The sequence below is a fragment of the Podarcis bocagei genome (genome assembly GCF_964188305.1).
Source record: "Podarcis bocagei genome assembly, chromosome: 15".
NCBI lineage: Eukaryota > Metazoa > Chordata > Lepidosauria > Squamata > Lacertidae > Podarcis > Podarcis bocagei.
This window is the reverse complement of record NC_138141.1, coordinates 15,000,035-15,013,107: the sequence shown is the minus strand read 5'-3', so window position 1 is coordinate 15,013,107 and position 13,073 is coordinate 15,000,035. Positions and strand designations below refer to the sequence as shown.

The 13,073-nt window shown below is 48.0% G+C and overlaps 1 protein-coding gene across 3 annotated transcripts in view; it reads left to right on the top strand.

Moving 5' to 3' along the window:
* KIRREL3 (kirre like nephrin family adhesion molecule 3) overlaps positions 1-13,073 on the top strand; it is a 761,553-nt gene that overhangs the window by 694,743 nt on the left and 53,737 nt on the right. For all 3 annotated transcript variants that reach the window (XM_081171663.1, XM_081171662.1, XM_081171664.1), the window contains exon 12: positions 12,584-12,684. In XM_081171663.1, the coding sequence (XP_081027789.1) occupies positions 12,584-12,684 (101 nt within the window). The remainder of the gene's footprint in view (positions 1-12,583; positions 12,685-13,073) is intronic.

The following is a 13,073-nucleotide window of genomic DNA, read 5'->3' as shown; positions in this document are numbered from 1 at the left end:
GAATCAGTGGCCAACCTAGCAGTTCAAAAGCATTCCAGCTCCTTCGGCCTGAAGCGAGATAAGCGCCACACTCCAGTCACCTTTGCCTGGACTTAACTGTCCAGGGGTCCTTTACCTTTACCTAAGAAAGCTGTGATTGTCTCAGAAGCAAAACACTTCCTTTTATTTCCATCCCCCTCCCCAAGATGAATCCCCAAAGCAAACTGTTTTGCAGACATCTAAAATAGTGCCCCTTCGGATCAATAAGGAGGGTCCTGATCTATCCCTGTGCATTTGTCTAACACCCTTTTCAATGGGTTTAAAAATGGGAGCCCCAGGGTATTTGCAGGGAAGAAACAGTAGTATTCTACCTCCACAGTTGGAGGCTGTATGCTGTGAAGCACAAGTGAGGGGAGTGTTGTTCCATTCAAGTCCTTCATACAGGCTTCCCATAGGATCTGATTGGCCACTGTGAGAGCCGGATTCTATTCCAGCAGGACTCTTCTTAGGATTAAGTGCCCTTCCCTACTGTCGCTGAATCCCACCTATGATTGCACACTTCTCCAACCCATTGTTCTTTCCCTGTTATCTCTGCCTTTCTCAAGATAACGTGCAGCTTTGCCTTAAAGTGCTGGAGTAGAGATGTAGAGGAAGGGTACTTCCAACCATGCATTTGTATGCATAACTGCTTTGGAAGGCAACCTTCCCAGGGCCACATGCCCATGGTGGGTGGGGCCAGTGGCAAAAGTGGGTGGGGCCATGAATATTAATATTCCCTCTGTAGAGTAGGCTGGTGCCTACACATCTGAGTTCAAATCCTCTATGCTCTTGGCCACGAGATGTGGTGATTATGGTCCTATGGGGAGACTCCATTCTCAAAGTCATGACATCTTCCCAGGTTTTCTAGGCCAGGCACCATAACAATGTTAAACAACTTTAAAACTGACTTCATTGTTGGGTGTAGGCACAGTACCTGCTCCCCTTTCTGGAGTGCTGCAAAGCAGAGTCATGTCTCTTGGTTCTCTGTCTGGTCTCCCCGACTTTGAGCCAGACAGTGGGAAAGAAAGAGTAAAGCTCTTCCCAGGAGTATACGAAGAATGAAAGAATAAAAGCGGGGGAATCTATGCTTACTTTGTTTTACTTTTTGAAGGCACCCTCTCCCTCAAGCAGCCCCATTTAATATTCATTCGTTGGGCATTTGCACCATTTAATTTTAAATGCAGATAATGTAGAAGCCAAGGGCAACCCAGCAGGGCCATTGGGGGGGGGGGGGCGGGAATCAACCACTCCCTTGCCTTCTGCTCAGGGCACCTTCCCTTGCAGTCCCCTTTTTCCCTCTTGGCTGCTGCAGTTTAATTACAATTCAAATAGCTTGCAGAAAGCAAAGCAATACATTTGATGAAAACAAAGAACCTTGCTATGCGCGCACACGCACACACACACTCTCTCCTCCTGGAATTTCCGAGTAAAAGGAGTCAATTACTGGAGCACTGTTTAAAGCCAGCAAGACGGGAAATGGTGGCCTCCCATCTTCTCACCAGATTTTGATTTTGCTTGCTACGTAGTGGAAAGTGATAAAGGAGGAAATGAGAGGAGGGACTTGTGAGGAATGGTACATTTCAGCTTCATGGGCAGTGTCTAACTAGCTTGCTCCATCAATGTGAAGAGCTGTGCTTGTGCAATGGAACTCCACCCTCCTGTCTCTCAGCCAGCCCTAGACCTGACTTTGGCATAGTTGGAATGTAGCCCACTAAGAATATGAAGAGTCTAATCCATTGCTACACCCACTACTGTTGGTTTGAGGGGGAAGCCCTTGGGTTGTGTCCTACTAAGTTTTACTCAGAGAAGATTCACTGAAATTAATGGAACAAAGATAGTAATGTCAATTAATTTCAGTAGATCTCCTCTGAGCAGGGCTAGCACTGGGTACATCCCCCTGGTATTAGGCCAGCTGCAGACTACCAGTGTTTTGTGAGAAGAATTGAAGCAGCTACCAGAAATTAAAAGTGGATTGCAGCACTCTGTTGCCCTAGTTCAGCAAATTCCAGTTATTTTTTTCGCTACACTGTTTTGTTAGGAACATGAAGGGGAAATGCACTGTAAAGGATGGGGGCAAATGAGCAAATATATTTTGGAAAGGCGTATAACCCCCTGTGCAAGCAAAACTAGATGAATACCCATCATCCTGTATCCTCGCCACAAACAACCTAGAATGACTGTTCAACGAAGAGTGAATGTAGTCTAACTTCCACATATATTTTGTGAAAGCAAACCATGGCTCTATCAACAGGGCATCTGAAGAATGCCCAAGATAATTCCTGGGTTTTGTTTGTTTGTTTTCCCCTTCTGCATTTAATCTGCAGCTATTGTCCCCATCAGTTCGGATCACCCATCTGGCTGTTTGTGGGAGAATCCTCACCCTGGATGGAAATAAAATACATCTTGGCATATGAGAAGAAAATGATTCTCTTCTGCCTTCCACCTGCCCTGATAAGGGGAGGAGGGGACAGACAGAGAGAGAGAAACCTAGATTCCTGTCAATTGTGCAGAGGCGATGTTATCAGGCACCGGGCCCTCACCAATGTAATAATAAGGATAAATGACCGATTGCCTGGAACGGAAGATACAGCACAAACCAATTTGCTGCAGCTAATCTTGTCAAGCAGTCCCTCTATCCAGAATCCTTCTTTCCCTGTTTTTAATCCCAAGAACCAGACAATGGTGTTAACAAAAGGAACTGTGATTGTACCACCAAGCAAACCAGATTAGTGCCTGGGGCTGGGGGCTGCTTTGGTAGCACAGGAGGAAGACTCCAACAGGCAGAAATGATGTTCGTTTATAGTGTAGGATTTAGCAGGGAGGAGGGCAGGGACAAAACTGCAGTTAGTTAGCTCTGCCTATCACGGGCTCCGACTCTGGCTGCATCTACTGTTGGTATCCCTCCCTTCCGCTCCTGCCAGTTCCAATGGCCACCTGCCACCAATGTTCATTTATCTGCCCTAAGCTTTATTTTGAGCTACCTCTATGTCCAGCAGCCTGCATATTTCCATCAAGCTTGAGAATCATAGAACTGTAGAGTTGGAAGGGTCCCTAAGGACCGCCTATCCCAGTATGCCCCACGGAGGACCGTAAGGTCCATAAATAGCAACACCCTAGAGGTCCCGGGCCCTAAGGAAGTCAGATTAGCCTCAACCAGAGCCAGGGCCTTTTCAACACTGGCCTGGTGGAACGCTCTGTCTCATGAGACCAGGGCCCTGCAGGATCTGATTTCTTTCCGCAGGGCCTGTAAGACAGAGTTGTTCTGCATGGCCTTTGGCTTGGAATCAATTTGATTCCCTCCCCCTCTTTCCTTATTCCTTTCTCCTTCTGTGATGGAACTCCTATTTGGGGACTTCCCTGGCTTTTTTCTGGCCCATGTAGGACCAGTCTGGATAGCTGGCCTTGGTGAAGACGTGACGCTTTTATCCCCAAAAAAGTTTTTGATTTGAGTTTCCACTGAAAGGAGGCTGCATTTTAATGTTTTAATGTTGCATTTTAATCTTGTTTTTTAAGTCGTATTTTGATCAATTGTTTTATATTGGATGTTAGCCGCCCTGAACCCGGTCTTGGCTGGGGAGGGCGGGGTATAAATAATTTTTATTTTTATTATCAATGCAATGAAGAAATATGCAGCTGTCCCATACAAGGATTGAACCTTCAACCTTGGTGTTATCAGCACTCCAGCTGAGCACCCATGCTTCAGTCTCAGGTTCTTGGAGATTCTCTTTCTGCTGCAGTCTCATTACTCAGCCCATATCCCCAGATGCATGATAGACTCCTTGTGTTACCAAAGTTGGCAATGGGGAAGTAGTTAATTTGTAAACCTTGCTTCACAACCCCTTACTGGCACTGCCCCTTTTATCTCAAGCATCGAGATCCCGGCATCCCCATTCTCTTAACTCTCAGCATGCTTAACAAACTACAGTTCCCAGGATTCTTTGAAGGAAGCCATGGCTGTTCAAGTGCTATCATAGTGCTTTAAATAGATTGTGCCGATGTGGCATATATATTTTTCTGCATGACAACAACTAAAGAAAAGGAATGTCCTTCCTCAAGATGCTAGCAGTTGTTTCATAGGAAAACATGTTTTTCAGTCAGATGCCCATTCTCCCTGGAACTTTCTATCCTCCCTTTGATTCCAGAAAAAGTCCCTGAAACCAGAAACCTGCCTTTCATTTTGTTTGAGCCTCTGGGGCTGCACAAATAAATTGGCACCAAAGCTGTCATGGAAGACTTAAAAGACACACAATAGCTAGACAATAACTTTTCCTCTCTCTGCCTCTTAAACAAGACTGAGCAGGGAACTTTTGTTCCCACCCAAATCGTACTAAGAACAGTGCCACCTTGTGGCTGAGCTGTATTACGACACTATCCACACAGCAGCTCGAAAAACAGTTGCAGCCGATATGGCCACCATTTATATCCATAGCAACACTGCCCAAATACTCAGCACAGAATTGGCAAGTGAGGGGAATGGCATCCTTTGCTAACCAACACTGCCTACTGAGGAATCAGACTCCAGTCCTGAATTGCAAAATGTCTATTACCTCACTGGGCTGTTCATTTTCTCAGAAATCATTCTTATGTCATATTCTGTTATCATGGTGATAAGCCTCACAGATGCTGAACTCCTGGGGCAATATAATCATCCCAAATCCATTTGTTTTGGTGCTATTTAAAATCTACTTTGTTAGCAGGGTGTGGGTGGAATTGAATCCCTTCCTTTTGATTATGAAAATGCTCCTCACATCTCTGAAATTGCTGTGGCTTGGCATGGAGAGTGCTGCTCTTTCACTCTTATCGAGCCCCTGACAGCACATCCCAAAGATGGTCTGATTCTTTAGGACTGGTGAATTGCATGAGGTTTTATCACTGCATAAAATACAGACATCAGAAACAAGGGTGCAGTCCAGGATGGAATCAGTGAAGGACAAAGGGGGCATTTCCCCACCAACCTCACCAGTCTACCTTCTTTCTGACAACAGGACCAGGCCTACCAGCTTCCTCCTCTTTAGCCTTAGCATCACCTCTTGTAGAATTCAGCAGGGAGGAGGAGAGGGACAAAGCAAGAATTAGCTGGCTCTTCTTTTCATTAGCTCTGGCGCCACCTACTGTTGGTCCTCCTGCCTTCTGCCCTTGCAGTCCCAGTGAGCAATAGTCACCACTGTCAGGAATACAACTCAGGTTTGCAGCTTTGTTTAGCAAGGAAGGTTCTCACCCTGATTCTGGAAGGAAAGCAGGGATTCAGATTGAGCCATTTTCCTACTGCCAGCACTCTTAGCCCTCAGCTGTGTGGCATAATAAATAGAGAGTGGGAACACCTCCAACTGCATGCAGAAGGCTTTCCCCCACTTCATTTCATATACTACAGCAGCCCCCCGACATTTAAGATTAAGGGGCAGGACCTAAACATTTAAGCAGCAAGGAGAGTGTGCCACACACACTCATGCCAGCTTCCCTTTTCACTCCATTCTTGCTCTGTGACCAACGCTTCTCATTATGAATGAGGCACACAACACAAATGTTTACCTTGGTAATTCCCTGCTGCACCAGTCCTTCAAGTGTATTAGGCATGCAGGGATGTTAGGCTGTCAGCCAGGTCTGTTTCCCACTCAGTTTAGCATGAAACAATTGTGTAGAACATTAGATTGAAGAAAGTGGGGGCGGATAGAGAGACATGATATGGTGTGCACAGCCCCCCTTGTTTCATTCCTCATACCAGCAAGCAAACCGCCTTTGCCCTCCCAAATACAGCACACACACACACACACACACACACACACACACACAGTTTGGGTTGGTAGCACATTGTTTTCCATTCCTTGCTCACAGCCACTCATGCAAATGCAAATCTATTTTAATGAAGGGGGCTAATAGACAGCAATTATGTCTCCAGCTATTTTGTTGTTCCCCTGAAATGATTTCCTTCCTGGATTTCCCCCTTCCTTCCCTCAGAGATAGCTCCCAGCCGATTCACTCCTGGGATGAGAGAAGCTGAGGTTTCAATGCACAAATGCTCCAACAATTAGTTTCTCCATCAGAGGCAACCTATACTCCCTCCACGTGCATTCACACATGCGCCAAGAGTTACTGGGGGCACATAATTGCACTCAGGCTGCCTGACTGGTAGTTTTTTTCTCATCTCATTTGTTCCACAGAGTTCCTTCAGGTGAATTACTGCCAGCTATGTTTCCTCGGACCCCTCAGCATGCTGCTTTTCATTCATTTAATTTGCTTGCAGCCCGCCTTTCTTCCAATGAGCTCTCAGCAGTGTACATGGTTCTCCAACACCTATTTATCCTCACCACAACCCTGTGAGGTAGGCTAAGCTGGCAGGTAGTGACCGGCTTCATGAGAGCTTCACGGCCAGGTAGAGATTTGAACCTGGGACACACACACATACACACACACTCCGTCCTAGTCCAGCACTCTAACCTCTGCCCCACACTGGCTGTCCGCAAAGGAACAGAGCAGAAGGGTTTGTATGGCAGAAGCACTGGTGGGAGAGGAGAATGTATGCATGCAAAGATTGCACTGGAGTAGGAAGACACTTGTTTCATTTGTCCTACCCCTTTAAGCCAAGGATGCGGCCCTTGCAGCCCTCCAGGTGATGCTGAACTAAGCCTGTGCAGCCAATGGTCAGGGGCAATAGAAGGGATGCAGTACAACAAAATCTGGAGATCCACAGCTTCCCCACTGCGTCTATAAGCCACATATTTTCAACTACCAAAACTTAAGGCACCGGTTCTCCTTACTCTGTTTGCTCTTTGCTCCCCTTAACAGGGAGGGGCCTGCATCTCAGTGGCAGAGTTTGTACACAGGAAGATCCCAGGTTCCACAGCTGGCATCTCCAGAAATGGCCATAAGGACTCCCATCTGAAACCCTGGAGAACCTTTTCACCTAGATTAAGAGTGGAGATGCTCAGGGGGGTCAAATGCAGCTCTCCAAACCTCCCAACATCCCACAGGCCACACCCCTCGCCTGCCCTGCTCCAAGCCCTCCTTAAATCATTCTGCTGGCTGGAATGTGTCCTTGAACTCTGAGAAGACCTCTTGCTTGCCTAGGTGGAGGACACAGGAGGGAGTGTGAGTGTGTCCAGAACCTAGCCTACTGCATAAAGGTGAAATTCACATTTGTTGCTCCACCCACTTTTGCCTCTGGCCCCGCCCACCCACAGCACATGGTCCCCAGGAATTTGCCCAGAAGGGAAGGTGGCTCTCAGGTTGAAAATGGTCCTCCACCCAAAATCTGGATAATGCTTTCTCAAGGGGTCAAGGGTCTGATTCGCATCCTTCTTTGATTCCTAATCCCTTTTCTGTTCTCAGACACTCTCTAGAGCAGTGTTTCCCAACCACTGTTCCGCGGCACACTAGTGTGCCGCGAGATGTTGCCTGGTGTGCCGTGGGAAAAATTAAAAAATTCGAAAGATTTTTTTTTTTAAGTCAAATTTTCGATTGGGGCGCCGTCACTAGATGACCCCTGGGGTTCCCTCCCTCCCTCCCTCCCACTCTGCGCCTCCCTCCTCCTCCTCCTCCTCCGGGGAGGCCCTTCCTGGCTCTTGGCCAAGGCTTGGCGGCTGCCACTCACTCACTCGCTCGCCCACCCGTCCCTCCATCCCTGCACCCGGTCTCTCCCCCTCCGTCCCCGGCGCGGGGGCTGCCGGGATCTGTAGTCCCCTCGCCCTTGGGCTCCGCGCCCGCGCGGGATGCGCGAACTACGTTTCCCAGCGTGGCCTGGCGGGCCGGGCGTTTTGTTTGAAGCGCTCCTCTCCCGGCCATGGAATGAGCGCAGCGGCGGCGGCCGGGCGGGCAGGGGCTCTTCCGCGCAGACCCCGCGCAGCCTGCCTGCGCCCCCGCGGAGATCGGGCGGCAGGATGGAGCCCGGGGATCCCCTCAGAGGCGGAGCGGCGGAGGCTGCCCCCCAGGTAGGGCTGCGTCGGGGTGTGTGTGTTTATTTTTGCAATGCTGCATCTGCGCCGGAGGGGACGCATCGGACCGCGGGGAGACCCCTTGGCGGGCGTGCAAGGCAATGCATGCGTGCAGGCGTTGCATGGAGTGCAGTGCAATGCAATGGCAACGCGGCGCCCTGCATGCATGCATGCAACTTCCACCGGCACTCCGGACTTGGCAGGTGAGGGGGGTCCCCAGTGGGCGGCAGAGAGAGCCGGGAGGGCGAAGGGGAGCCGGGGGGAGCAGCGCTGCTCCCCGAGCCGAGCCCGGGGGGAAACTTCGGCGTCGTTGCGCCGGGTGTTGGAAGCGGAGGCTGGCGGGGGCCCCTCACCTGCAAAACCTGGTCGCCTCTCATATATTTCGTGCATTGCATTCATCGCCCGCTTTCTCCTCCAAGGAGCTCCCGGGGGCGCGCGTGGTTCTCCCCGTGTTATCCTCGCAACAACAGCCCTGCGAGGTGGGTCAGGCGAGTGGCCCAAGGGAGCACCCAGGGATTGTCCTGGCCAGGTGGGGTGATTTGAACCCTGCTCTCTGCCCGGTCTTCGTCCTCATTTAGCCCCCACATGTGCATGACTGTGCATGACTGAGGTTTTCCCCCCTCGTCTTGGCTATGGTGTGAGTCTGTGCTGTTAATTAATGGGGTTCTGCCTTCGGAGAAGATGAGCCAGCCCTCAAGGAGGTGATTATGTAATTTGCTAGCAATTCATGTCCCTCCCGGCGTGACGCTGCGCGCTGACATCACGGGGCTGTAATGGTGGTGTGCCTCGAGATTTTTTTCATGAAACAAGTGTGCCTTTGCCCAAAAAAGGTTGGGAAACACTGCTCTAGAGATCATGGCTATATAATGCAAGAACATTATTTTTTAAAAATATCAGCCTGATGAAAATCCTGCAACTTTCTCCCTTTTAACCTAGTGGTAGGTGCATGAGAAAACATGGGCAAAACTTGTGCTGTTGCCACCCCCATCCCCACAGAAATCTCTCTCCGTGGTCATTTTTATACCAGAACAAAAGGACATAGAATCAGCATTGTAGAGTTAGAAGGGAGACCAAGAGTCATCTAGTTTAACCTGCTGAAATGCAGAATTCACAGCTAAAGATGTTGAGGTTTGTGAGAAACTGCAGCTATGAAGTGGACAATTAGTGAGTTGGCAAGATGCCAAGTAAAGCAAGGGTACATGAGAAAGTCTGCTTGGAGATAGGGAAGCCTAGCAACAGGTGGTGATTGGCTAAAAGTTTTCCCTTATAAGCAGCATGACACAGTAGTTTGGAGTTGGAGTGTAGAGTTTGAATCGAGTCTGTGTATATAGTAACTTGTACAAAAGCTGTGCTATACTCTGTATATAATAAAAGCAAATACAAATCAAGTTACTGTTCAGCAACTTATGTTCCTGAGTCGTCATCCTGAACTACACAGACTAAGCAGCCAGTAGCAGAGAGTTTTGGCTGAGATCCATCAACAAAAGAATCCCGAATAAATAGCCAGGCAGCTTCTGTTTAGAAGCCTTCAGTAGAACCCACCAGCTTTCCACTGTCAAACAGCTCTTGCTACCAGAAAATTCTAATGTTTAGTCAGAATCTCATTTCCTGTAATTTGAATATAGTGGTTTGCGTCCTTCCTTCCGGAACAGCAGAAAACAAGCATCCCCCCTTTGTAGGGGGTTGGACTAGATCCCTCCCAACTCTGCAATTCTAAGCTTGTGACAGACTTTCAGATATTTGAAGGTGGCTATCGTATGACCTCTCAGGGATTGTTCATGCTTCCCCTTGTGGCATGCCTACAAAGCACGAGTCCAGGTGGTCAAAATAACTTGAATTGCTGTTTGCCCCAACTGAGCACTAAAGAGCAGTTTTCTCCAGCGGAAAGCAGTGGCACAAGAGGAAGTGGGGATAATCCCTCAGTCTTCTCTTCTCCAGGCTAAACTCCCTCCACTGTTCTCATAAGGCTTGGTTGCCATGCCAGATCAGGCATAGGCAAACTCGGCCCTCGAAATGTTTTCGGACTACAACTCCCATGATCCATAGCTAACAAGACCAATCGTCAGGGATGATGGGAATTGTAGTCCCAAAACATATGAAGGGCCGAGTTTGCCTATGCCTGCTCTTGATCATCTTGCTCACCTTCCTCCTCACACATTCCAGCTTGTCAGTATCCTTAAACTGGACAGAGTGCTCCAGGGCAGGGGAGTCTGATCAAGGCAGAATAGTGTAGTCCTATTCCTTCCCTGGACATGCTTTTATAAAGGGGTTGGTGAGGTGGTCTTAGTTCTTTCCCTTGTCACCTCTTTCCCACTTTTGGATGACTCCCCTCCCCACCCCCACCCCTTCCTTCTCCTCTTGCAACAACAGCTTCCCAGTCTCCAAGGTAACGTCCCTTGCAGCTTGGGATGAGAGATAAATTTGATTCAGTTCACATTTAAGGCCTAACTCATCAAATTCCCACTTTCCAAAACAATAGAACTGAATCGCCAGCCGGCCTTCAAAATTTGCACTGGTCCGAATTTTGTGGTGCAGTTCACTGCAACCAAACAAAATTCATAGACCTGGGAAAGTTAGCAGGGGAAAGTGAGCATGCCAAGGGAAGATACCAGTGAAACTGACATACAAAATTGCATCGTATTAGGAGAAATGGCTAGCAAATAATGGATTGTATACAAAAATGTACTTATAAGAAGAAATTTGCACTAAAATGTTGAAGAATTTTATGGGGATTAAAAAATAATAACAATCACAAATTGCTCACAAATGTGAAGAACCAAATTTACTATTGGAAGAAGGAGAAACTGGGAGAACCAATAGGGACAGATTCATTCATCCCTTCTTGCAACATGCCCAGGCAGGCTAGCCCTTTTCCAGTGAGTGGGCTGGATTGGCAGTACACAGTGGTACCTTGGGTTACATACGCTTCAGGTTACAAACTCCGCTAACCCAGAAATAGTACCTTGGGTTAAGAACTTTGCTTCAGGATGAGAACAGAAATTGTGCTTCGGCGGCGCAGCAGCAGCTGGAGGCCTCATTAAGTAAAGTGGTGCTTCAGGTTAAGAACAGTTTCAGGTTAAGAACAGACCTCTGGAACGAATTAAGTACTTAACCCGAGGTACCACTGTACTTGAAAACCACATCAACTGCAAATGCAACATGCCAGGTGGGTGGGTGTGATATTTGAAACTTCAAGAAATTTACATCAGAAAACTTGTGTGGAAGTTGCATTCCTGGGGCTGAAAATCTTTTTTTCCCCTCCCCTGGGAGCAGAAAACATGCAACTGATTGCTAAACTAAAATTCTGTGGTTGGATGTTAAGAATGGAGGAAGGAGAAATATCCTGAGGAGTAGTGTTGATCCTTTAATGAGATTAATTAGTCATAGAGATATTAACACAGCCACACGGCATTTATCAGAGATAGACCGCCGCTGCAAAGAAGCCGAATAGCACACACAAAAATCAAAAGACGCTGGATCAGAACTGAGTTGGGGAAGCGGTAATCTTTTGCAGTCTTTTTAGCCTGAGCTGTAGCTCGGGTGGAAAGACCCACTTGCATTGTGCAGGAGCACCCTCTTCTGGCTCCCAGCAAATCACCTGCCAATTTGAGCCTTAGTTATGCTTTGAAGGAAGAAGGGGAAGATTCTTAGGCTGCGTACACACCATACATTTAAAGCACATGACTTCCCCCAATAATCGATGGAACTCTCATTTGTTAAGTGTGCTGGGAATTGTAGCTCTGTGAGCGGCAAACTACAATTCCCATGGTTTTTTATTTATTTTTTAAGAGAAGCCTTATGCTTTAAATGTATGGTGTGTATGCAGCCTTATAGACCCCTTCCTGGGATCTTGTGCAGCCCGCGGCAAGCAAAATCCCAAAGGCACTTGTCCAAGGGAAATAATAAGAACGAGAAGAAGAATCAATTTGTTGTCCTGTACAGTGGTACCTCAGGTTAAGTACTTAATTCGTTCCGGAGGTCTGTTCTTAACCTGAAACGGTTCTTAACCTGAAGCACCACTTTAGCTAATGGGGCCTCCTGCTGCCGCCGCGCTACCGGAGCCCGATTTCTGTTCTCATCCTGAAGCAAAGTTCTTAACCTGAAGCACTATTTATGGATTAGCGGAGTCTGTAACCTGAAGCGTATGTAACCTGAAGCGTATGTAACCCGAGGTACCACTGTAGTAGAATCCAAATTTATTTGCAAGAGACAGCCAGCTCAGTTTAGCTCAGCAAGGGCCAGCCCTGCAATCTCACCCACTACTACAAACAGCAGAGCCTAAACAACAGGTAGCCCTATAGCTCTCATCAGGAAGGAGTTCTGTGCTGCTTTCAGTTGCATGGTCTATGTCTCCGTGGTAGAGCATCTGCTTTGCAAGCAGGATGTCCCATGTTCAATCTCTGACATCTCCAGGTAGAACTGGGAGAGTCCCCTGCTACAAAACCCTGGAGAGCTGCTGCCAGTCAGTGTAGGCAAGACTGAGCAAAATGGAACAATGGTCTGACTCAGAAGAAGGCAGCTCCCCATGTTCCTGTCTGTATGGGATTGTGAGCTCTATCCTGTGTATGTGAGGGGAGGGTGGAGGAATGCAACACTATGTCACTCCCCATTTTCCTCTGCTTCTGCCCTTTCCACAGGACCACCTATAATCTCCAGCACCCAGACGCAGCACGCTCTTCACGGGGAGAAAGGCCAGATCAAATGCTTCATCCGCAGCACGCCCCCACCGGACCGAATTGTAAGTAGGCACCTCCCTGAGCATCGTAAATAGCAGCCAGAGCCCAAGGGAAATGAATCATTCATTTATATCTCGCCCTTCAAAAAAAATTGTTTAGGACAGCTTTTGTTGCATTATATTAAAACAGCATAATCAAAGCACAAATCAAAGGGCATGTGCTGGACCGCAATTCCCATCAGCCTCGGCCAGCAAAGCCAATGGTCAGGAATGGTGGGAGATGGTGTTCAACAGCCCCTAGAGGGTGCCATGTTGCAGAAGGTCGCTCTTCAGCCAGGAAGGTTCCAACACTGGACTTCCTGCATTTGTGAGCTCCATCCAGCAGAAAATTATAAGGTAAGGGATAATGTGGAAGGCATCTTCCACTTCTTGGAGGATTGTTTGGCACCTTG